The sequence below is a fragment of the Terrapene carolina genome, unplaced genomic scaffold, assembly GCF_002925995.2.
Source record: "Terrapene carolina triunguis isolate 2854851 unplaced genomic scaffold, T_m_triunguis-2.0 Scaffold66, whole genome shotgun sequence".
Lineage (NCBI taxonomy): Eukaryota > Metazoa > Chordata > Testudines > Emydidae > Terrapene > Terrapene triunguis.
Genome location: NW_020664417.1, coordinates 61,622,731 through 61,649,563, shown reverse-complemented (window position 1 = coordinate 61,649,563; position 26,833 = coordinate 61,622,731). Strand labels below are relative to the sequence as shown.

The following is a 26,833-nucleotide window of genomic DNA, read 5'->3' as shown; positions in this document are numbered from 1 at the left end:
AAACACTTAAGTAGCTGACTACCTCTATATTTTGACTACTAGTATTTTATTTCTTTTGTTGAACTTCTGGTTACTAGGAACAAATCCATTAGCAGCTGATCCAAGATGTACACTCTTCTTACCAATTTGATGTCCTTTTTGGCTTTGCTGGAATCAGCTTTTGCCTCATCATAGGTCAGTGATTTATTTTTTGTACACCACATACTAAGATTATGTAAAACCTGGGAACAAACAAAACAGACAGCTTATGTATAGCTAAGGACATCTGACAGGACAAAGACATAGGAAGAAAATCTGATCTCTATGCAAAAGCAGCAATCTAGCGTTCATGTGCTACAATGCAAGCATGAACTACAGGCTACCAAGATTGGTACAGGTGTATAACTGACCTGCCTAATGTCCTGATTTGCTGCCAGAATTATCTCATTCATAGCTGGAGCAGGTATCTTTAACCCTTCTTTAAATGCAATAGACATCATGGCACCCTGTAATAAGCAAAATATTTGAAAGAGAAAAATATCTTGAGTATTTTTGTACATATAATGTAGTTAAAATAGAATAAAAATGGACTAAATATGCACATTTACAATTAAGAATGTTACAATGATTTCATTTCAATTTACAAGGTATGATTTATTATTTTTTTTAAACAGTCCTCTTTCAAGTATGCATATCTATTACCCATTGTTACCTTTACTTGGCTCTTTTGAAAAATAAGGCCACTTTCTTAGATGCCTAACTATGCATCTACTTTTGAAAAAGCGAGCAATAGCCAACAAGATCCCCCTCCACCCTGCAACTACTGAAGTTACTCCGTGCAACCTAATTTTTGACCTTAGGTGTTGATGCAGATTTCTATTTCTACCAGTGACTGGAAAATTAAAAAACAGATCCTTGTAGAGAATTGGCTGCATTCAATGCAATGCTACTCAGTGAACAACCTCCAAATGTTACTATTCCTACCTTAATCTGTTCTAGCCGAGGTCTCTGAAAGCGAAGATCAAAACAGTAATGGACCAGGGAACGAATCTTGGGATGGTTCCGATCATTACACATACAGATTATAGGAATCTTTGTGGTTTTGATCAGACCAATTAACTCCTGCAATTTAAACACATTTACAGTGTAAATGTTAGAGTCTTCATATATCACACATAGCAAAAACTATTAGAATTTGTTATCTTAAAGCAGCTTATGAGTCAATACTTGGGTCAAATCGTCAGTTGGTGTAAATCAGCATAGCTCTATTGACTGTAATGGAGTTACATTATGGATCTGGTCCTTCTTCTCCTAAACTCTTTCATTTACCACTCTATTGAAAAAGAAATTTATTTCTACTGTGTCTCAAACCATGCAGTTCAAGCAGGTTTTTTCAGTACTTTAAATACTCAGCTCTGTGATGAGATTTTTATTATCTAGATTAACTACTTTGCCCATATAAATGTTATACATTTTACTAGTGACAGCAACAAACTGTAGGTGTTTCACCTGTATTCCTCCTCTGTCTTCATTCCCTGCCATTCCATCCACTTCATCCATGATCAATACATGTTTCACGCTAACTGAATGGGATGTTCCTAAAAAATTAATGAGGACAAGTGAAGTTGCACTGAAATACTTATTTCCCAGGGTTACAGAGGTGCTGCTCTTTACACAACTCTCCACAGTTAAATCTATATTAATGAAATGTTAATCTCCTGTTCTGCCAGTCGCACATACAGTACACTCAAAATACATGTTCACACTGTAGTGCTGATTGATTCTCTTGTCATGTCTACAATATCCAGTCCTATGCAGCAGAAGAGCAATCATACAGTTTTTTAGCAGTTTGTGTAACTTCCACAACATTAAAAATATCAACCTAAAGTAATATTTAGGATTCTTCCCGAGCCCATTGCTCTGACTTGCTTTCATCTTAATACATGAAACTCCCTCTCTAAAATATGGGATTGATCCTACCAGTTACTGAGCACACTCAGCTCCCAGTGGATGTCATGGAAGAATGGTACAGTTACTTCACTTCAGTAGGAGTTGAGGTGCTCAGCACTGCACATAATTGGGACCTATCTAAAAAAAAAAAAAAAAAAAAGCAACCAAGGAACATCACACACTCCACATACCAGAACAGAAGTCTTTCATGCTGGTGTTATTTAGAGATTCGGCAACCACGTCCTTCAAACTGTTCTTACTGCGAGTGTCACTAGCATTCAGTTCCACATAGCTGTACCCCAGTTCCTAATCCCAATACGAACCACACAGAACAATTAGAATACATCAGAAAAAACCCCCAAAACCACTCATGAGCAAAGATGGGAAGACCATACATTATAAACTAAAACGATGTACAGCTCTGTATTTCCCCTCCTTTCTTCTTGCATCCTAAATATTTTTTGGATAAATCACCATAAACAGACATGCTATATTACCCCACAGCAGAACAAAATTCACTACTGATTCAGTAATTCATTTCTAAATTTCTGTAAGTTTGGAGGTGGGTCTTCTAATTTTACAAAACTGGGAGGTCACAGATTCAGCCGCAAAAGGGGACTGACGTGGCACATCAAGAACTCAGTTTAAATTAACAGAATATACAGTATATGTCTCAACTGAAGCAGAAGTCAGAGTTTTAGTTTGGGATTTTCAAAGGGGCCAAGAGTTCTGGGCCCAACTCCTACTGGCTTTCAATAGGATTTGGGTGCTAAACTCCCTTAGGCCCCTTTGTGAATGAAGTCTGGGATTTTCAATTAGTATTTCTGAAAGATTTACAGTAAGAAACATTGAGTGTGAAATCCTCCATTATCTCCCACCACAAAACTAGACAGCTTAGGCTAGAGTTTCTTGATCTTTTCAGCTTATGACCCCTCATTGAAAGCCAAACATTGACCCCATTACATATACTATAAAAAAAAGAGTATATTAAAAAAAAAGTTACATAATAATAGGTATAATTATTGATATATTAAATTAAAATATTTATAACTGTGTATGTAATTTATTAACAATAAGCTTCCATAATTATGTTGATGTAATTGGATTTTTAAATGTAATAAGAATTTATATAATTTCATTATTTCTTTGCTTTACAATTGTAATGAAGTTCTCAACACCTCGCGACTCCTGACGGTCTTTCATGATGTGCCTGGGGGTCATGACTGACCAACTGAGAAACATTGTTATTATTAAGACAAAAATTTTAGAATAATTTTCAAATTTCAGCAAAAATTCAGTCCCAACTCTTCTCAGCTTCTTTTGTCTTCAACAATTCACTTAGAAAGTGTGGCACTAGGGCAAATGAAAAGGTTTACGAGGAATACAAAAATATATCCCCCTAAACCTAGTGTCACACAGGATTTTCAAAAGCATGCAGTGATGGCTTCATTCTGCTCCCACTAAACTTCAACTAGTAGATCTGCTATTAGCTTCAATAGAGCTAAGCCAATGCTGAGAACTTCAAAAAATCCCATCCTCAACTGCTCATCATACTGGAACTTGCGTTCCTTTTCATAAATAGACATGGGTGCACAATCACATCACTATCATCTATGTACTTACACCATACTCATTACATGAGTATCCTAGCAGCTATATTATCACGTAAGACCCTGACATTACAATCAGTTCTGCATGGGTGGATCTTCATGGGGACTCTATGTAGGTGGACCCCTACACCCATGCAGAGTCACAGTGGGGGCCCATCTTAATGTATCCAATTGCAAGTGCAAGATCAAGGCCTATATCCAATACTTGCATCTTCTCTTGCATCCCAAAAACATTTGTGAACAAGCACTCACCTCACAAACTAAAGCAGCTGTAGTCGTTTTACCAACTCCTGGTGGACCTGACAGCAAAGCTGCTTTAAAATTAGTACCATCATCTTTGCCTCCCGATTTACTGGGTTTTGCTAGAAAAATAAAAGCAACTTTTATCTAGATATAATACAGGGATGGTAGATAGTTACGTATTTTAAAAAGATACCTTAAAAATACCAGACCTTAAAACAAGCAAGCTCAATCGTTGGATATCAGAACAATGGACTACAATCTATAGAATAGTCATAGCATGAACATTTGAAGAACTGTAATTCAAATAATCTTAGTTTAACAGAATATGCGATTGCACTTTTTGCTTTTAATAGTTTTCAATAATTAAAGGTACCTGTGGCACTAAAATGTTTTAACACTTTTAGTTGCTGTGAAACATTAATATTGGATACATTTAAAAAAAACTGTTGCAGTGAAATTATATTTAAACTTACTGCGCCCTTTTCATTTTCTCTTACATATCCTCATGAAAGGGCATAAAAAATTAGTCCAGAATACCACACACTAAGTACCAATAGATTGCACTGACCAGCTTGCAGAGTCTTTTCTTTAAAGTTGCAGATTATCCTTAAAGCAACTTGCTAGTCAGTGCCAGGACCTTGGGAACTCAGTTCTTCCCCACGTGCACAACAGCCACCAGAGTATATTAGCCTTCAGGGCATGCTGCAAGGCCCACCTTTTCTCCCTGCTAGTGAGGAAATGGGTGTTGGCTAGAGCCAGTCATGTTGGTGGGGGACTCTAAGGACTGTGGGGGAAGGGAATTAATGTCTATTATATGTATGTTGGGATTTGGACCTCTCTTATAGTTTGTAAATATCCAAACAAATAAAGCACAAAACTGTGCAAACAGTACAATGTAAATCTGGTGAACTGAAAATTATTGTTTTACAACTTCAAAGGTAAAACAGACAACACTTGCTGAAAATATTGCTTCTATTTTATAGATTCATAGATTCTAGGACTGGAAGGGACCTCGAGAGGTCATCGAGTCCAGTCCCCTGCCCGCATGGCAGGACCAAATACTGTCTAGACCATCCCTGACAGACATTTATCTAACCTACTCTTAAATATCTCCAGAGATGGAGATTCCACAACCTCCCTAGGCAATTTATTCCAGTGTTTAACCACCCTGACAGTTAGGAACTTTTTCCTAATGTCCAACCTAGACCTCCCTTGCTGCAGTTTAAGCCCATTGCTTCTTGTTCTATCCTCAGAGGCTAAGGTGAACAAGTTTTCTCCCTCCTCCTTATGACACCCTTTTAGATACCTGAAAACTGCTATCATGTCCCCTCTCAGTCTTCTCTTTTCCAAACTAAACAAACCCAATTCTTTCAGCCTTCCTTCATAGGTCATGTTCTCAAGACCTTTAATCATTCTTGTTGCTCTTCTCTGGACCCTTTCCAATTTCTCCACATCTTTCTTGAAATGCGGTGCCCAGAACTGGACACAATACTCCAGCTGAGGCCTAACCAGAGCAGAGTAGAGCGGAAGAATGACTTCTCGTGTCTTGCTCACAACACACCTGTTAATACATCCCAGAATCACGTTTGCTTTTTTTGCAACAGCATCACACTGTTGACTCATATTTAGCTTGTGGTCCACTATAACCCCTAGATCCCTTTCTGCCGTACTCCTTCCTAGACAGTCTCTTCCCATTCTGTATGTGTGAAACTGATTTTTTCTTCCTAAGTGGAGCACTTTGCATTTGTCTTTGTTAAACTTCATCCTGTTTAACTCAGACCATTTCTCCAATTTGTCCAGATCATTTTGAATTATGACCCTGTCCTCCAAAGCAGTTGCAATCCCTCCCAGTTTGGTATCATCCGCAAACTTAATAATCGTACTTTCTATGCCAATATCTAAGTCGTTAATGAAGATATTGAACAGAGCCGGTCCCAAAACAGACCCCTGCGGAACCCCACTCGTTATGCCTTTCCAGCAGGATTGGGAACCATTAATAACAACTCTCTGAGTACGGTTATCCAGCCAGTTATGCACCCACCTTATAGTAGCCCCATCTAAATTGTATTTGCCTAGTTTGTCGATAAGAATATCGTGCGAGACCGTATCAAATGCCTTACTAAAGTCTAGGTATACCACATCCACAGCTTCTCCCTTATCCACAAGACTCAGGCCTTTTGAGGCCTGGTCTACGCTGGGGGGGAGGAGGGGAGAAATCAATCTAAGATACGCAACTTCAGCTACGAGAATAGCGTAGCTAAAGTCGATGTATCTTAGATTGAATTAAAATTACTTCGCATCCTCGCGGCGCTGGATCGACGGCCGCAGCTCCCCCATCGACTTTGCTTCCACCTCTCGCACTGCTGGAGTTCAACAGTCGACGGGAGAGCGATCGGGGATCGATTTATCGCGTCTACACTACATGCGATAAATCGATCCCCGATAGATCGATCGCTACACTGGGACTTAAACCTGATTCCAGACTTCTACAGTTGCTTGCACTCTATAAAAGAGCCTACATGAAGCTGAGCAGTGTGAACACCCGAAGTTCTACAAATTCAGAAACCTGAAAACAGCCAGAAAAATAGATATTAATTGCATAGTTACCATGTTTGTCCTCAGAAGTATTCTTGTGCCAGTTTTGGAGCCATCGTAATAACTTATTGGCACAGCTTTGATCCCCTTGCTGTCCAATTACTGTTTTAAGAGATGTGGGCTTATATTTATCAACCCACAGCAACCCCTCTGCTCTGTCTTTGCTTATCTCAGGAACACAACTCTCTTCAGACTTTGGGGCATGCTTCTTCTCCATAGCTTGCTGCTTGAAGTTCAGACCTTTCTGAGCTTCAGTAGTTTCTTTTTTTATAGATCGGAAGGTGCCTCCTTTTTCAAGAGTGGAGTTGCTTTTTTTAGGGTCAGTTTCTTTCTTAGCTGGGCTAATTTTTCTTTTTTCAGGCCCTGTTTTCTGTGGGGTCTTGTCCCATTTTGACTTTGCTTTCTTTGCCTTAAGAGTGAAAGAGTCAGAAGAGTGAAAGTGTAAAGGGAAAATAAAACCATACAAGAACAGGTCAGTAGCACACACAGCTAAAGAGCCTTCAGAAGGGTCACAACTTATATAACTAAAGCTAATTAGAATTTTCCCCACCCCCTTTTAAAATAGTCAGCAAAAAAATTAAAACTTCCATTTGGAAATAACACTGCAGTGCCTCATGGGACTAGTAATCAGGCCAGGGAGTCCACTGCACAGAGTGGGCCATGAGGCACCTGAAACTGTAACTCTTATTATTCACCATGGTCTCCCTTATTGCTGAGCCATTATGGTGTATCATGGAGTCCCTGCTCATGGCACTTTGTGGGAGATGTAGTTTGAGGCTGGGGAATGCAGCCCATTGAAGAGAAAAGGGCAGCAAACTACAACTCCTATGAGGCACTATGGTGGCATTTCAAAATTTAAATTGGTTTTTGAACAAAAAGTCAAAATTGCCTGTGGAAAACAGATACTTTCCTTGAAAAATTTAGCTGACTCAAAAGCCCAAATTTCCATCAAAAACATTTTGGAGCTCTGTGACACCTCCAAAGAAACACACAGTTCCAAACTTAGTTAAGTATGAGGATGGCAAGCCCATGAGTGGATTACAACAGGAACACAAAATGTCTCAGCTTTAGACTGATATTAAATAACAAAATAGATACAATCATTACATTTCAGCTGCTAGTCACATGAGAAATAGCAAGACTGTGTCTACATTGAGTTTGGAAACCATGGTAGTACCTCTAGAAAACTTAATACTGTTTGCCTGGTCATTGTAGACTGAGCTTAACCACACCGTAAAATAAATTTTATAGCATTCATCAACATTAGTTTATTTAGATTAAGATTACTTAATGTTTGCACAGAGGAGTTACAATGTAACAGCACAAATAAATGCTAAATTTATCATATGCAATTTGCACTTAATTACCCTAAATTTGCAATAGGGTCTCAGATTTGAATTATGGCCTTGATATCGTACAGTATCAATCATCTTCAATTAGACAGCAACAAATGTAAAATAATTGTATAGATTTGCTAGAGCTATTACATTTTAAAGGATAAACAATTAGAAAAATTTATTAAATTTATTTGATTTCCCCTGAATATACTCATTCCTCAGATAGGCAGCTGCACTAGAGGGAGTGTGAGAGTGTATTAAATAGGTTAAAAAAAAAAATAAAACTGAAAACCAAAGCAAAAGTGAATAAAAAGAAGTCTTCTTTTCCACAATACAAAACTCCCAAAGAGAAGTCAGAGTGATGGAAGAGTGTCTGACTACATAAAGTCAGTCTGAAACTGCCGACGGATGGACGGGCAGACAAACACACACACACACACACCATACTAGCTGACAGTGCTTTAAGAAATAAATTAAGTTTATTTCGTACAAACCTCGGCTTCAGCTGCTAATTCATATTTGGACTTTTTTCCTGGCATAGTTCGAATCAGATCAAATAGGCCATCCTCATGAATAATTTTTGTCCCTAATGTTGATGCCTAGACCAGAAAGAATAATTAAGATTAGCTCAATTGCACTTAAACTGCTTTACAGAAGTGAATTATGTATGTAATTATTAAGTTTGGAAACACAAGCAATGTTAAAAAGCTGTATAATAAGTGTCTATTCACATCACAGTTACAATTTTAAAAACAAAATTAATACCAAACATATAGCCTATAATTGACACAAATGAGACAGGAGGGGGGGAGTTTAGGGTATGTGTGGTTGTTTCTAGCAGTAATATAAAAACAAAAACATTGTATATTACAGTAAGATATTTAAATGATTTATAGTCAGATTATAGAATGGTGACATTTGAAAAAAAATTACCTGAAACTAATTTACATACCTGGAAGGTTTTTTTAATTTTAAATTTTCCTAGAAATTAACTTTTGAATATCCATTCCAAGTAGCAATAAGACACTTCAGAGAACAATCTGATGGGGCTGATTAATTTACACCTTCAGATTCATTTCTCATCTGACCACACACCTTCAGTACACATTAATCAGAACTATCCTAGACTCATGTCTTATTGCTCATTGAATGTTTTCAGTACTGATTGTAAAGATATTTAATCATGTCTGAATCCTTTAATATTAATGCTGTGTTGTATGTACATTTGTTTTATGTAATGTAACAGAAGCACCACTGTAATTTAGCACTGCTGTCAACTTTGGGCCTAATTCTGGTCTCACATATAGAAGAGAGTGCACTACATCAGATATACTGTCTGTACATATGTGAGTATGGCTGAGCCCTCAAAACTACTGTAAAAATTGATGCTACTGGTAGAAAAATAAGGAAGTCAGTGTTATCTTTAAGTCATAACTGAGGCACTATCTGAAATTAGTAATACAAAAAAAAAATCTATTAACAAACACCATTTTCTCTTTTAGAAAAATTACTTAATATTTCATTCCCCCCCCCCCTTAGAATATGCATTTTTGGGAGAATTGTCTGGTTTTGGAAGGGAGATGTAATGATAGTAAATTTACATATGGGTACAATGTTTTGGAAGGGAGAGGAGTTATTTAAAGTTAAGCATCAATGTTGACACAAGAACAACTGGATATAAGCTCACCATCAACAAGTTTAGGCTTGAAATTAGACGAAGGTTTCTAACCATCAGAGGAGTGAAGTTCTGAAACTGCCTTCCAAGGGAAGCAGTGGGGGCAAAAACCTAACAGGCCTCACAACTGAACTCGATAAGTTTATGGAGGAGATGCTATGATGAGACCGCCTACAATGGCATGTAGCTGATCTGCAACTGCTAGTAGCAAATATCCCCAATGGCCAATGATGGGACACTAGATGGGAAGGGCTCTAAGTTACTACAGAGAATTCTTTCCCAGGTGGTGTCTGGCTGTTGGGTATTGCCAAGATGCTCAGGGTCCAACCGATCACCATATTTGAGGTTGAGAAGAAATTTTCCCCTGGGTCAGATTGACAGAGACCCAGGGGTTTTCATCTTCCTCTGGGGTATGGGGCACAGGTCACTTGCAGGTTTAAGTTATTGTAAATGATGAATTCTTTGTAACCTGAAGTCTTTAGATCATGATTTGAGGACTTCAGTAACTCAGCTAGAAGTTATAGGTTTATTAAAAGGAGTTGATGGACGAGGTTCTGTGGCCTGCAATGTGCAGGAGGTCAGACTAGATGATCCTGATGGTCCCTTCTGACCTTAAAGTCTATGAGTGAATTAATGTGTGTATTTCATTCTTGGATCATGCATAGCAGCACTTACCTTCTCACATTTAGACTGGCCACAGTCACGTCCCATAATGAGATAGTTTGTCTTCTTGCTCACATTACCAGTCACTTTTCCTCCATAACGCTCAATTAAAGACTTGGCCTCGTCTCGTTCAATAGACTCCAGGACTCCTGTAATTACGAACGTCAGACCCTCCAAGCAGTTTTCACCTCCCTAAGAATCAAATATTACAGTAAGCAGTATCACTTGATGCACTTACAACAAAATGTCTCCCCATTACAAAAATGATTTCTTCAATACCTTGGATTGTCAAATACTGTTTTGTTAGCTGAGACTGTAAGCAGCCATAAACAATCAAATGGATAGTCAGAGTCAGAACTGCTTGGCACTTTTAGCTAAAATTGAGTGGGTAAATTCTATTGCTATAGGCATCAACATCCTGTGCTTCAAGCACTGCAAACCACTGGCAGTCACTTTCTTCAAACAGCAGCGCAATCGTTTTCCACTATAAACATCAAAAATCAATATATAAATCAAATATTATACGAAGGGTTTCTAGTCTCTGACATTAAGGTTTCTTAATTTGTGCTGTTTATTTTTACATAAAAAAGGTATTGCTTTTATTTTGTAGGGACTTTAAAAAAAAAATCAGTCTGTTTTTCTTGGATCAAAACAATTGGCTCGCTCCAAAATCCTGCAGTCCTGGAAATGAGCTCAGCATGAGAAAATTGTAGAACCCAACAAGCCATTTTCACAAGCATTTTTCAACACCACAAAAATTGCAGTTTTTTAGATTAGAAGTGCATATTTTATAGATTAGAAATCTATTCTCAAAGTATTTCTTAATTGGGTCTTGTCTTAGGTAATTTATATCTGGAGGCCCTTGATATACATCAATATTACACACACAAAATGCTGTAATTCTTCTACAGCCAAACTGGGACTTACTTGTGGTATCTCTTTGGAACCTAGTGCTTTTGGACCCTCTCGATTAAGGAAGCTTCGATATGCCTGGTAGTTGACTCGTTTCTTTTCAGAGTCCTCAGGACTGATAGACTTTGAAAGAAGAAATTTACTATAAGCAAGGAAACAATCAAACTCAGGCTCTACTTTCTTTAAAGTTTCCAAATAGCTTTTTGCACTTTAAAGGAGAAGCAAACCCTAGCGCTTATTTTTAAATGCTGACATGTAACTAGCAGCAACACTGCTCTTTACAAAAGGAAAATAACTCTACAGTACTGCAGCACACCTCTTTAAATGTGTGAAAAGTAATTCACTGTTTATGTTAGGGCTTGTCCAGACATGGAGTTATTAGGGAATAACTATTCACTTAAAACTCATACCCTATCTTAATCCAGAATAATTTTCACGTGTAGAGATGCCCTAAATTGATACATACGACCAACATATTTTGCTATGCTTCAGATGCGTCAGCCTTTTATTCATAAAAAAATAAGAAGTTAAAAAAGACCTATTAGAGAATCGAGGCCTTTCTCCTCATAAATGCAATATTGTCTATTTCTCTGCAGAAACACAGGGGATGATTTTGGTTAAGCATGTAAAACTTTAGAGATAGTATTTGCCATTTTCAGCTGCTGGGGGTAGGGAGGTGGGAAATGCTCTTCAGAATCATTTCTCAAATCAACATTTAACTATTGGTAATTTAAGATTAGCAGATGCTTCTGACATTTCAGTGTCTAGGATTAAAAACAAGAAAGGTGGGAATTGTTGAAAAGCTGACTATGCTGTGCTTAAGTCTGCATTTCTTATATAGTTATTAACATGTAATCTAAATGAACTTCTTCCTGTATCACCTAGTGCATCCTGTCATCGAGAATGCAGCAAGAACAATCTTCATATCTGTATCATGTATAGCACCAAGCACATCATAAATAATAAAGTCTAGGTGTCTAGGAGATAAAGTAATTAACATTAGTTGTTTTCTGTTAACAATATATTTCCATACCAAAGATTCAAAAAGCCATCCACTTCTGGGATCTCTGTGGGAACAAAGAAAGCCCTCATTCACCACCAACTCCCCCTCACCCCCAATTTCCGCACTATGTAGCTATTCAGATAATTGCTTTCTTCCCACAGAACTTTTTAATGTGATCTTTCTGTGTATGTATGCCCTTTAACAAGTGCTTGTTAATTAGATCGGTTAATTCCTAGCCTCATTTTATCAATATTCCTCCAGCTAATTTTTTTCTTGCCTTTGACACACTTATTAAAACCTCACTAGAAATTTGACTTCCTGAAATTAGAAGTTCTCCAGGAGACTCGAAGGCAAACATATTGCCCAGCAACAATAGTTAGATGAGGAGGACGGTAAAAAGAAAAAACAAACCCTTCATATCCTTGTGTCAGCACCAAGCCCTAGTTAACTCCTCATGAGAGGTCCCTACCTCAGGCTTTTGGGGAGAAACTTTCTGTTTCTTTGGCGTTCTCGTCTCTTCCTTTCCTGAAATGATTTTTTCTTTTGTCACTGCACTGAGTATCTCTCTCTCCTTTTTACTGCTCTCTTCTTTTTGTTTCAGAGCCACCAGCTTAGAGCTAGGTTTCAAAGGCAAAGTCTTATTCTCTGACTCCACGGCTTTACCAACAGACGTTTCTGGATGCAGACAAGATGGTCTTGTACTTTCAGATTTAGTTTGTTCCTTCGCACTACAATTTCTTGTGTCATCTGTTGAGTTTGACGTTTTCCCCGGAAAAAGAGAGGGGGAAAAAAATGTGTGTTAACAGGAGAACCTCTTCATATTATAGATTAGTGAGTGCTAAGGTTTTCTGTATGCTAGCGTTACCTTTTTGAGACTGTTTATGTTTTTCTGTTGTGTTTGAACTGGTCTTGGTAGTCGAAATGGTTAGCTTCTCTTCTGGATCTTTTCGAGCCTAAACAAACATGAACAAAATACCAGAGTAAGAAATTTACATGCTCTAACCAGTAGTTAAATGAGACTTCTGCAGGTTCAAAACATCTCTCTCAATTTCTGAAAGCTGTGTTTGGGGTCTGAATGGCACTGCTTAAAAGATTAGCCCCGCCACTGGTTAGAACAGGATTTATTACATACGCTTTCAGAAAGGATATCTAAGCAGATGAGCTTTTTAGGGTCAAATTCTGCCCTCATGCATGCACCCAACTCCCCCTTATGCCAATGGGAGACATATACCGAGAACCTATGATGGCAAAATTTGGCCCTCGTCAGTTCATTTGGGAAGCTTAGGAAAAATAGGACTTTGTGCTTTCATTTATTAACTTCAAAGATGATTACTGCTAACTAGCTTAAAGGCAATAATCCCATGTACCCTAAAGCATGGGTAGGTGTCCTCTTTCTGATTTACATCTGGCCTATTTTCAGTTTGAATGTGTAATTTGTTTCAAAATAAATAAGATTTGCAGATTTTACAATCCTGTTTTTGTGTATGTTTTAACACTGGTGGGCAATGCCAGATATTCACTTACCAGGTATACTAAAGCAGAGGGCCCACACCTTTAGGGGTGAGAGACAATTTCATTTTCTATGTCCAATTAATCCTTGGCTTCTCTGTTGAGATTGCCAACACTCATGCTAGTCAGTAACAAATAAGGTGGTGGTTCTGTGATGTGGACCCTCACTTTAGATCAGCAACTCAATTTCACCTCAAGTACTAAATCGCCAAACAGCCTACCAATCTGGGCTGAATTTAAAATGGGGACCTACATGTGACAGGAAACTCGTAATAAGATACACAGAACCTAAACCATTCAGTCCTCTGTTGTAAGATTCCATTTCTATATTGATAAGATTTTGTTACATTATTGCCTATAGACCACGTTATTCAAAGCATCAATATAACTTCAGATTAAATACAAAAAAAAATTCCACATGAACCACTTCGGTCTTCATTATTTTAACCTTCTCCTGCATCACATTTTAGTGTGAATCTCAATCAACTACAAACTGCAAAACTGCAACTTCACAAAATCAGTTTCAAAACTAAGGCCAGGTCTACGTCACTTGGGGCTGTGAAAAATCCACAGCCCTGAGCAAAGTAGTTGAGCTGATCTAACCCCCTGTAGACAGCACTAGGTCAAAGGAAGAATTCCTTCTTTGACCTAGCTACTGCCCCTAGGAGAGACAAATTTACCATAATGACGAGAGAATTGCTCCCGTCACTGTAGTGAGGGTCTGCACTGAAACGCTATAGCAGCGCAGTGGTCTAAGTGTAGACACAGCCTAAGTTTTGATATCCTCTTAACAGTAAAACTATACAAAGGGATCCCGCACAACTACAAATATAAAAGAAGACAACTCAATGATGAGTTACACTGGATAGATTTCTAATTCTGAAGAGATACAGAGGGCACTAATGAACTGCTAGTTGTCCAATTTTCTTTTCCAGTAAAGTACTATTTATTAAATCATATTTTGTCAGAAATACGAAGTGAGATCATATGATTATCACCTGATTTACACTTTAATCTTGGGATAAGTCTCAGCGTTAGCATGCTAGACAGCAATGTGAAAAGCTACAATTGTGACATAGGTCAAGAACTCTATCAGTGAAGGGGCTAGTAAGGAGACTTGTTCTGATGCACTTTCTAGCCGCCAACAGAGCACAGTAACAGTTTCAAAGGAAGCAGACAACCCACTCAACTACAAGGATAAAAAGCAACACATCTGCTGATACTAAGAGAGGACGGTGCTTATTGAGGGGGAGAAGAACAAGTCAAGAGAAAGGAAAAGTGGGCATGACCTTTTCAATCCCACAACCTAATGTTTCTTTCAAGAATGCCTCCCCATGGATCTCTGTAAAATACATACATGGACAAAAGATGTAGTGGGTTTTTTTAAAACAAAAAAATACAATGCAATCCAGAGTCACAAAAACATTTTAGTTTTAAAAATATTATTTTCATTTTTAAAACAAAGCTTATAAAATAATTAACCTTTTTTTTCTTTGGTGTTTCATCCAACAGGGCCAGAGTTCTGGCAAATTCTTCATCCTCATGCAGCTGTCTCTCTAGCTGTGAAGAAAAGAGAATATCCAGGTTTTGTCAACAGAATTAAACTAAAGATGGGTTGTATAAAATGCCACTGCCTGTTGTTCAAGATCAAAAGTTCACTGACCACATGGACCACGACAATATGCAGTTTTAATCAAATACCCCACCAAGAGGAAATCCTGCTGCATTGGATTTTTACAAAATGCTACAAAATTACTTGTTTTCCCCAAGTGCAGCGACAGTATTCAACTCAGTGAAAGGATATTTGTAATGCAACAAACCCCACTATACAAAGAGACGAGCTACCTAGATATAGAGGAATAGAATTGTGCAATCCCATTAACAACAAAACTTGCTGTCTCTTCGAATACTTTTATTGTGGAACAACCTTGTTAATGCATTACACAACTAAAATCTGAAAGGAAGTCAGGATCTCACTACTCACAACCTGTTACTGGGGAGCTCCCTGCTGATTTCAGAGATCCTCTTTCAGAATTGGTGTCAGAAACAAAGCCTGTTCTCTATTAGCACATCCCCACAATGAAAGTGGTCATCTTAATGCCAGTTTTCTTATTTCAAGAGAGCAGATTTTTACAAATATAGCCCAACCCTTGCCTGGCTCTTGCTTTCAATGCATTTTAGCAACTGTCTGACATATTAGACAGATGCAAGTCCAGCTGAAAAATATAAATAGCAATTTCAACAAAATGGATTTCCTCCAGTAAAAAAAAAAAAAAAAGTCCAGGTCCACGCATGTCCTCAAATTCCATTTGCAATTACTTATTACCTTGTGCCAAATAAAAACAAAGCCTAGTTAGGAACAAATGAAGGAAAACCTAATGCAACATCTACAACAGTGACAGGCATCCTCGTTACCATATTATCATTTAATATTGTGCCTTAGGGCAAAAATTTGTTCTTCCTGACTAAGGTGTTTATTGATAATGGCTGTATTCCACATTACAAATCAAATCCTTTTACAACAGCAAGTAAACTGTCCTAATGTAAGATCAAACATGCCCTTCCTGCCTGATTCAAATAGATGACTTCATAAGTCCAAGTATACCACAGGGACTATTTTCTATGTAACCATAACACCGGTAGTACTCTGAAGCTGATGAATGGCATCTATCTTCCCTGCTTCCAGCAGAAAGAAGAAAAAAAAAGACAGACAACAGTATCATCAATGTAAATAAGACATTTAAGGCAAAGATACACAAATTGTATCAGCAGAGCATCTCTGTCTTGTGTAAGGGAGTGGTGGTGCTAGAAGTATTAGGAATTTAAAGAAAATGTGCGTGTTTTTTCCTAAAACAGACTATTTATTTCATATCAAAAGTTAACCCTATTAGAATATTAGTTTCTGGCAAGGTCAAAGAGGATATGTTCTTTTTAAATGTATCTAAATTATAAAACATTTACTTCACATGATGCTTATGCATTACACATTTCCAGCCAATCTTCCCTTCAAAGAAGAAAACAAGCACACATTTTGACAGGTATGCGTTCCCCCAATATAAACAGATTCATCTGGCGTTTATAAAGTTAAATACGGTACCCAGGCGTAAGAATGCTATAGATTTCCAGGAGTGCATGGAGATCAAGAGATCAAATGAAATGGTCATGGATGGCAGTGATCTCTTTTGAGATGGAGTATGCATTAGAGAGAGAGAGAGATATATAAGGGAGTGGGAATGAAGATCAGATTTGAAAGGGAGGGGTGAATAGCGACAGATAAAGGGTGTGGGGGAGGGATGTAGGGAGGCAGAGATTAGGGTAGATATGGCTACATTCACAATACTAAAATATGCACAAAATAACCTCACATATATGAACTTTATTATTGAAATATATTTTTTAAGACGACATAAAATCGGTTTTCCCTTTCCAAGCCACTACAGCAGCAAATTCACGGAATTGCTCAACACAAATCACAACCCAGCTATTTTGTTGTCAAGCAAAGGCTTTTAAAGAAGATTCATCAATTTAGGGGGCAGAGAGCCAGGACAATGTGTTTACAAAGTTTACCTCTGAATCTTCCTCTAACTGCAGTTCCTTAGCAATGGTCTCATCTTCTAGCAATGAATCTCTGCTTTGTGAAGGCTGCATTTCAAAGAAAGGAAAACAAAAATCAATAGTTCAAGTTGTTGCCATTATCTATAAAGGTACCATGAGATACAGTTGTATTAATCATGAAGAGTATATTTCTCTAGAATAATCTCGTTACATACCAAGACGACAGTGGCTAATGTCTAGTATTCTAAAATTTGTTTCCTACAATACGATGGAACACTTCAGAAATTTTATCCCTCCCCATGCACCAAAACTTACGTTTTAATAATCACTAATTTAACAAAATGTTTGCTTATTACTTATGATTAATGAATTGATTTCACAAAAGTCTACAAATCAAAAAACCTTGCTAAACAAGTCTACTACATATATTAGGGCACTATTGGGAAGAACAGTTAAAAAACAACTATTTTCATGTCGAATGATCTGTTCAAAGAGAAAAATATAATTCGATAATCATGTTTTTTAGAATTTCTGATACATCTAGATGTGTTAGTCAAAATACTACTCACTACAGTGACTTTTAAAGCAAGACATGTCAAGAACAAATGGTTACGTGGCTGCTCTGCATCGCCATTAAGCAGTTCACTAAACCAGCCATTTTGATCTGCTGTCATCAAGAAAAAACAAGAAATATGTTGAATACTCACTTCTTTTCTTTTGCTTGCTACCAATTTCTTGTCTGATCGCTGCACACTACTAGTTCCAAAGTAATCGAGTACAGAGGTTGGCGTCAATTTTATTGGCGATAAAGGTTTACTTTTAGCTTGTGGTTTTGCATCCTCCTTTCTTGCTCCTGCTGTTCCTAGACAGCTGCTTGCTGATGTTCCATTCTCCTTGGGTTTCTGGGAAGTCTTCTGATTAATGAAGTCACCTTCATCATCTTAACAGGGGAAAATATTTAATCACTCTGTTACCAATATCCTGAATAAGTTCTTATATAATGTAACTGATGAGAAATATTTGGGGCAAGTTTGTTAATTCTTCACCTTACATCTTTGCAAATGTTACAAAATGTCAAATGTTCATTTAAAAAAAGCTCAAAGCAACACTTCCATAATTAAATGTAGGGTATTTTTACGTACAGGTCTGTTGCATCTTAGGCACATTTAACATGTGCAATTTCAGCTTTACACGGTTGGCAAAAACAAAAAACAAAACAAAAAAAGAGAGAGAAAAATAACAATTTTAAATACGGTTTCTGTAGTGCGGGCGATTCCACCCGCCATTACACTCAATGTAATTTTGACTATACACGATTTTCACTTTAGGCGCTGACTGCAGAACGTAACCCCAGCGTAAGATGAGACAGACCTGTACAAATTATTTACTACTACTTTGTACTCACACAGACCCTGTCTCCAAAGAACTTTATAAAAGTTATGCATCCCCATTTTACAGATGGGAAACTGAAGCACAGAGACTTGGCAACAGAATCAAGATCTCCTGACTCTCAGACCTCTTCCCTAGAAGAGCTACACCATACTTTTAAAACAGCAGGATATTAAGATAAAGGTCTTTTGTAGCATAACTCTTTAGGTAAAATTATATATTTTTATACACACACACACCATTATATTGCTCTACTTTCCATTTCAGTACTTAACATGGCCCTCAGCACTTGAGTACCCAAGGATCGCTTTCTACTGTCTACTTACTACCCTTTCAAATTACCTGATATTATTTTAGGACTTTCAGAGGTTGGTACTACTGGCAAGGGAACAAGAGATGGATTGGGGTGTTTATTTCCTGGAAATCTGCAAGGCAACTACTTGAATCATAAGATTTTTTTTTTTGTATTTTTTTATTTTTTGCGCCCATAACAGAGTAACTAGCAACTAGTGCATGTGTTAGCAGCAGCGGCAGCATTCATTAACCCTTTTTATCAAAAGAGCCCTAAATGCTTTACAAACTATATTACTTCTCCCTCCGCTGCAAATGTTGCCATCTCTGACATAGAACAGCAGCCATTTAACAGTTCAGCCCACAAAGTAAACCCTTTTCAATTGAAATTGAGAGAAATTTGGCAAAAGTATGGAATAGCCCACAGACCACAAAAATGAAGAGAGGATTTGGTCTTCCCTTCCCTTTAAGGGCTCTTTTTATAAAAATGATGAAAACAGTTTTGTCCTTACAGTTCTGTTAAATCATTTTCAATATCAGTTCACAGGAAACCATTGCTACTAGCTGTTTTCATCAATAGATCAAAGTTTCCTAATAGGCAGCTATTCGAAGAATCCACACAGTGATTATTAGGATTCCTGAATCTGAGGCGGTCTGGGAACACAATTCATAGAAGAGATGTAAGAGACTTACTGCACTGAGTTACCCAACTCTCTTGTCAGTATAAGACCATCCTCACGCTAGGTCTTCTATTGATGTGCTCATTCTGAGCCTGATCCAAAGCCCACTATGGTCAATGAAAAGACTCCCAAAGGACTTCAATGGGTTTTTAAATAAAGAGGAGACACTGCCACAAGGGTTATACAACTAAAAGAAATCAAACAATACAGCCATACTATGCCAAGTGTCCAGATGAAGATGCAAGTTCAAAAATGGTATGGTCTGATTTGTTTTAACAAGATTTGTTTCTATGGTGAATTGTTGCTAGAAGACTTTCTAAATGGAGGGATTTGAATTAAAAGACAAAGTGAGTATTCGGTGCCAGATGAAATGGCAGGGGGTATAAAGGACAGCATGCAAAGGCCAAAAAATAAGATATGACTGGAGCAGTTGAGCAGGAGGCTTGAGTAGAGTGAAGGAGTAAAAAGAAAAGTGAAAAGATCTGATAAAAGCAGAACTGTCCAGACGAAGTCTCCTTTGTGTACCTGAAGGCTGATTTTACGTTTCTCAAGGATGATGTTTCTACCGCTTTCCTTGGGATACTGTACTACAAAAGGAAATTGTCCTAATATTCAACTTAATACTCAGCCTTAGTTGTCCTTTCCTTAGTTTTATTTAGAGCTGAAACAATGAAAAAAATGTGCTCACAGAAATTTTAGCACAAAAATGTTTCTGTTTTCCAACCAGCTCTAATTGTATCTCCTTATTTCTAGTTATATACGACTCTCATCTTTTTAGTAGCTTTCCTAAAGGTACACTATCCCACATAATTGTCAGTGGTAAGTGGATATGAGCTTGTTAGGTCTACACAGTTTTCTGTCCTCCTTATCACCTATGGGTTGATTTTCTGTATCCACATATTCTGTTTCTTTTTTCGGTTTAGAGTTTCTTCCTCTCCCCTCCTACCACCCAATAGAGGGTGATAGTAACATTTGTGACATTAGCTGGAAGGTTTCTGCTATTGAACATTGTTATTATGTGGTATACAAAAAACACCTCAAATGGGCAGGCTGATTATTATCCAGGGCTATATGCTATGCTTGTGAGGGAAGGAACTAGGTTATCACAGCTACATCAAAAAAAATCATTACAGAATGCCTGAAGACAAGATTTGTCCACCAGTCGAACAGTTCTAGATCTGATTTGGCCCACAGAGTAATTGATCAAAGAAAGAAATCAAACCTGGGTTTCTGACACAAAGGCACAGAGTACTGCCACTAGACCAAGAGGTTTACTTTTTTCAACACAACAATACATTTTCTTTAGGCAACAATACATCTCCTACAGCCATTAAGCTCAATTTAACTAAGTATAATATATCCGGGAGATTCGGCTACTGGATGCTTTAGGCTACTAATTTGCCCTAGTTTAATATCTTAATAGTAGACTGCTTGTTCTACTAACTTAATTTCAGAATTATTTTCACTTCTTACAATTTTTCAATTGAACAAGAAAATGCATTTCCGAGGTAAAACGTGCATCTTACTAAAATTAACAGTTAATGGAGATATAACTACATTAATTTGTCTCTGGTAAAAAACACAGATCTCCTTCTACTTTTATTTTTCTTAACCCTAAAGCTGCCAGTATAATAGAACAGGGTCCTTACTCTTCTCTACTGATATCACAGTCTGCATACTAGTAAACGAGATGACTTCATTATTGCAACTTTTTTTTAAGACTGAAAATATAAACACAGGATATTGCTTTTTGTTGGGCAGAGCAATGTAAAAGGATAAATATGATGAAGTTTAATTAAAAAGGATGTTGATTTTTTGGCGTCATGTTTATAGTGTGAGCACTTTAAGTATGGGTGGTAATTAAAGCAAGGCACTAATTATGCCCTTGCTAGGAAAGGCAGTATTAGATTTACTAAGTGCAAACTGTGTACACTGAGAACAAACAGCAGATTTATAGGCTGCTGAGTGCTTATGACCTCAGAACATATTCATCTGAAAATGTAAATGCAGGGGAGCCTAACAAAAACATGAAAGTAACTGTCCAGAGGCAAATAAATCACTATTTCTAATCCAGTTTGCTTCAAAAAGAGAATTTTCAGTGGCATGATGATTTATCAAAAACAGATTCAGAAATAGTAATTTACCTAATTTCTTTTCAAATAACTAAGCCCCAGTACTTTTGAACTTTGAGGATGTGCTGACCACTCCAGGGAAGGCTTGACATAACTTCCTCACAACTAACCTGCCTTAATTTCTTAACTGTTCTTCTGAAGATGCACAGAGGTTGTGGGGGGTTTTTTTATTAAATTGGGTTATGCCTTTTTATTTATGATGTGTAATGAGGACTTGATTTTTTTTTTTCTCCTGCTCGTTATTTTACCTTAGAAATTTCAGGACTGCCCTATTTTATTGTAGAACTATTTAGAGACATCAGATATATAATGAAAGGTTTTGGGGGGGAGGGATAGCTCAGTGGTTTGAGCATTGGCCTACTAAACCCAGGGTTGTGAGTTCAATCCTTGAGGGGGCCACTTGGGGATCTGGGGCAAAAAATCCTGCTAGTGAAAGCAGGGGGCTGGACTCAATGACCTTTCAGGGTCCCTTCCAATTCTAGGAGATACACTGGACTGGAAATTAACAGATACAGACTTATTATTAGTAATTATTGTTATTGTGGTAGTAACTACAAGCCACAGTCATGGCCAAGCGGACTCCATTGTGCTAGGCACTGTACAAACAAAATAAAAGCATCCCTATCACACAGAGGTTACAATCGTAAGTAATTCAAATCCCTTTCTAATTTTCCATTTAGAGTGTAAATTATTTGACGCAGGGACTTTATTATATATTTGTACAGTATTTGGCTCTGATCTCAGCTGGAATCTCCATGTATTATCATAATGCAAATGTAAGTTTAATATGGTAGAATTACTTTAAAACAGACAGGCATACTGCAGCATGAAAAACTTTGAAACAGGTCAAAATTAACAGCAGCATAAATTCTTTTGTTATTAAGATTATATTATGTGTACATAATTATAGTGTGTTTTGGACAGATCTTATAAAGGCAAAGCTAAGTTTTAATACTGCCTCTTAGCGTTAATCACCACAAGATTATTTATTTCCAACAACAGCACTTAGAAGCTGTTATGCACCAGAGTCCTATTGTGCTAGGCATTGTACAAACACAAAAAGTCCCCATTCCCAATGAATTTACAATTTAGATGAGGTACTATGGTCCTCCATGTGGTTTATCCTTATGTCTTATTCTCCAGTCTGTGGGTATGTCTACACTACGAGATTAGGTCAATCTTATAGAAGTCGATTTTATACAGTCGATTGCGTATGTCCACACTAAGCACAATAAGTCGGCGGAGTGTGTCCTCACTACCATGGCTAGCATCGACTTACGGAGCAGTGCATTGTGGGTACCCTTGTTGCCAAGAAGGCAAATGGCATTTTGGGCTGTATAAGTAGGGACATTGCCAGCAGATCGAGGGAAGTGATCATTCCCCTCTATTCGACATTGGTGAGGCCTCATCTGGAGTACTGCGTCCACTTTTGGGCCCCACACTACAAGAAGGATGTGGAAAAATTGGAAAGAGTCCAGCGGAGGGCAACAAAAATGATTAGGGGGCTGGAGCTCATGACTTATGAGGAGAGGCTGAGGGAACTGGGATTGTTTAGTCTGCAGAAGAGAAGATTGAGGGGGGATTTGATAGCTGCTTTCAACTACCTGAAAGGGGGTTCCAAAGAGGATGGATCTAGACTGTTCTCAGTGGTACCAGATGAGAGAACAAGGAGTAATGGTCTCAAGTTGCAGTGTGGGAGGTTTAGGTTGGATATTAGGAAAAACTTTTTCACTAGGAGGGTGGGTTACCTAGGGACGTGGTGGAATCTCCTTCCTTAGAGGTTTTTAAGGTCAGGCTTGACAAAGCCCTGGCTGGGATGATTTAGTTGGGAATTGGTCCTGCTTTGAGCAAGGGGTTGGACTAGATGACCTCCTGAGGTCCCTTCCAACCCTGATATTCTATATTCTGTGGTAGCTATCCCACAGTTCCCGCCGCCCATTGGAATTCTGGGTTAAGCTCCCAATGCCTGGTGGGGCAAAAACATTGTCACAGGTAGTTTTGGATACGTCATCAGTCGCCCCTCCCTCCGTGAAAGCAACGGCAGACAATCGTTGCTCGCCTTTTTTCCTGGGTTACCCGTGCAGACACCATACCATGGCAAGCATGGAGCCCGCTCAGCTCACCGTCACTGCTGCTGTTGTGGGCAAATCTGCTGTGGGGGCTGAGTGATCCAAGTTGCCAATGCAATCACTGACATTCTGTTATCAAAGGTAGTGACTCTGGGAAATGTGCGGGCCTTTTTAGATTTCACTGGTCTACAATTTTTGAGAAGTCGTCTGCTTCAGAGATAAAATGTGCTATTTATTATGTATCTTGATGTGCTGAATTCAAATATGACAATTAAAACAACTGATTGGCTACTGTTTCTAAGATATTTAAGTTTTTACATTTTATGTCTATGTATATTGTGTAGATAGAGTTTTAATCATAAATTGTAAACCTAGGTCTTTTCATGTGTTGATGGTTGCTTTACATGATAATATTTCACCTGTCCTGTTTATGTAACACTTTAAAAATCAGCAAAAGGGTTATATAAATAAAATTTATTATGAAACAAAAGGCCAAAAACTATTCTGTACATAGTTTAGTCCTATTCAGTGTCTACTCGGCGCTTCTTGGCTTGTCTCTTGTATTCATTAAATGGAGCATCTCTTGTCACTGTCCAGCAATAGTCTGCAAGCATTGATGGGCTCCATTTGCCCTGATTGCAACAATGGAGAAACGCTATGTCCTGGTGAAATCGCTCGCCGTGCTCGTCGCTCACTGCTCCGCAGTTCGGTGGAAAAAAATCTAGATGAGAGTGCAAAAAATGTATCTTTAGTGACATGTTGCAACCAAGGCTTTTGTATGCCTTGAGGAGGTTTTCCACCAACAACCTGTAGTTGTCTGCCTTGTTGTTTCCGAGAAAATGTATTGCCACTAACTGGAAGGCTTTCCATGCCGTCTTTTCCTTGCCACGCAGTGCATGGTCAAATGCATCATCTCGAAGAAGTTCACGAATCTGAGGACCAACAAAGACACCTTCCTTTATCTTAGCTTCACTTAACCTTGGAAATTTTCTACAGAGATACTTGAAAGCTGCTTGTGTTTTGTCAATGGCTTTGACAAAGTTCTTCATCAGACCCAGCTTGATGTGTAAGGGTGGTAACAAAATCTTCCTTGATTCAACAAGTGGTGGATGCTGAACACTTTTCCTCCCAGGCTCCAATGACTGTCGGAGTGGCCAATCTTTCTTGATGTAGTGGGAATCTCTTGCACGACTATCCCATTTGCAAAGAAAACAGCAGTACTTTGTGTATCCAGTCTGCAGACCAAGCAAGAGAGCAACAACCTTCAAATCGCCAGAAAGCTGCCACTGATGTTGGTCATAGTTTATACACCTCAAAAGTTGTTTCATGTTGTCATAGGTTTCCTTCATATGGACTGCATGACCAACTGGAATTGATGGCAAAACATTGCCATTATGCAGTAAAACAGCTTTAAGACTCGAATCAATGAACAGTCTCCACTCATCTGGATCGTGAACAATGTTGAGGGCTGCCATCACACCATCGATCTTGTTGCAGGCTACAAGATCACCTTCCACGAAGAAGAATGGGACAAGATCCTTTTGACGGTCACGGAACATGGAAACCCTAACATCACCTGCCAGGAGATTCCACTGCTGTAGTCTGGAGCCCAACAGCTCTGCCTTACTCTTGGGTAGTTCCAAATCCCTGACAAGGTCATTCAGTTCACCTTGTGTTATGAGGTGTGGTTCAGAGGAGGAGGATGGGAGAAAATGTGGGTCCTGTGACATTGATGGTTCAGGACCAGAAGTTTCATCCTCTTCCTCGTCTGACTCAAGTGAGAATGATTGTGGTGCATCAGGAACCGGCAGTCCTTCTCCGTGGGGTACTGGGCGTATAGCTGATGGAATGTTTGGATAATGCACCGTCCACTTTTTCTTCTTTGACACACCTTTCCCAACTGGAGGCACCATGCAGAAGTAACAATTGCTGGTATGATCTGTTGGCTCACTCCAAATCATTGGCACTGCAAAAGGCATAGATTTCCTTTTCCTGTTCAACCACTGGCGAAGATTTGTTGCACAAGTGTTGCAGCATATGTGTGGGGCCCACCTCTTGTCCTGATCTCCAATTTTGCAGCCAAAATAAAGGTGATAGGCTCTCTTAACCATAGTGGTTATACTGCGCTTTTGTGATGCAAGTCACTTCACCACAAACATAGCAGAAGTTATCTGCACTGTTCACACAAGTACGAGGCATCTCTGCTCACTTTGGCTAAACAGAAATGTGTCCCTTTGCAAAATCAAACACTGACAAATAAGAGACCAGGACACTGTATGATTTCTAGAGCTGATATAGGGCAATTTGTTCAGCAGAGGGATGTAAGCTTCATTATGATTGCATCATCCATGACTTCTAGGAATAACATGATGCAATTCATATCATGTATGACGCAATACCAGCTTCAGATTGCATCATTCATTGTTTTGCCTAAAAAGCAAGTACTGTTCAAACCCAGTCATAGATTTATTCATAGATCCAGTCAAAGATGTATTTTAGTCATTTCTGGTTTAAATTGAGATCCCTTCCCTTTATAACTCACTTATCCTCTGCCATTCCCAAGTCAATGGTCGTATATACTGACCCAATAGCATATCTTGAAAACTAGAGTCAATCAACAATGTTAAGCATCATTTTCGTTCTCAGTGACCCAGAATTAGTAAAGTTTGACTACATTTATTTCAGAAGCATTTTGGCTGTAGAGCAGTGTTTTAGGTGCATCAAATTCCTGTCCTTTGTCGCTGGTGAAGAAGTCTTGCAGCCGTACATTCCAGTCCAGTCGGCACTGTAACACCCCATAGCACTTCTGTGGTTGACACATGTAACAGCTCCAGGATTCTTGCTCTTTTGCCTTGGCACCTTGCCCTACCCGGACCTCCAAGCATTCAACACAGAAGCACCTGCAGCAGCTGGCATTGCTACACAGCAGCAGCTCCTTGCTTTCACAGCAGACGGTGCAGTAGGACTGCTAACCGTCGTCATCCACCCTTCCGCTACAACTCTGCTCTCCTACTCCCCAGCGACGAGCTCGGGGGATCTGTTCATGAAGCCTGGACAGTAGTAAGGAGCAATTCAATTATAGCTGAGCAAGTGCAGAATGGTGGTAGAATGTGCCTTTGGACGTTTAAAAGCTCGCTGGCACTATTGGTCAGACCTCAGCGCAACCAACATTCCCATTGTTATTGCTGCTTGCTGTGTCCTCCATAGTATCTGTGAGAGTACCGGGGGGGGGGGGGGGGGC

The 26,833-nt window shown here is 38.6% G+C and overlaps 2 protein-coding genes across 5 annotated transcripts in view; one reads left to right on the top strand and one right to left on the bottom strand.

Moving 5' to 3' along the window:
* Positions 1-15,060, top strand: part of WDR19 (WD repeat domain 19) — a 142,640-nt gene extending 127,580 nt beyond the window's left edge. For 2 of the 4 annotated variants that reach the window (XM_026647983.1, XM_026647980.1), the window contains exon 37: positions 12,569-12,648. The gene's annotated coding sequence lies outside the window, so the exon portion shown is untranslated. Of the gene's footprint in view, positions 1-77; positions 150-12,568; positions 12,649-14,988 lie in introns of those variants that run through there. The other 2 variants (XM_026647981.1, XM_026647982.1) reach the window with 2 other exon arrangements.
* RFC1 (replication factor C subunit 1) overlaps positions 1-26,833 on the bottom strand; it is a 79,963-nt gene that overhangs the window by 6,919 nt on the left and 46,211 nt on the right. Inside the window, exons 5-19 of the mRNA XM_029910678.1 lie at positions 17,739-17,971; positions 17,044-17,118; positions 14,959-15,036; positions 12,838-12,920; positions 12,437-12,740; positions 10,980-11,087; positions 10,065-10,244; positions 8,209-8,313; positions 6,390-6,786; positions 3,792-3,901; positions 2,121-2,235; positions 1,489-1,577; positions 964-1,101; positions 390-485; positions 123-221 (exon numbers count right to left, since the gene is read on the bottom strand). Coding sequence (XP_029766538.1) covers positions 123-221; positions 390-485; positions 964-1,101; positions 1,489-1,577; positions 2,121-2,235; positions 3,792-3,901; positions 6,390-6,786; positions 8,209-8,313; positions 10,065-10,244; positions 10,980-11,087; positions 12,437-12,740; positions 12,838-12,920; positions 14,959-15,036; positions 17,044-17,118; positions 17,739-17,971 — 2,210 coding nt within the window. The remainder of the gene's footprint in view (positions 1-122; positions 222-389; positions 486-963; positions 1,102-1,488; positions 1,578-2,120; positions 2,236-3,791; positions 3,902-6,389; positions 6,787-8,208; positions 8,314-10,064; positions 10,245-10,979; positions 11,088-12,436; positions 12,741-12,837; positions 12,921-14,958; positions 15,037-17,043; positions 17,119-17,738; positions 17,972-26,833) is intronic.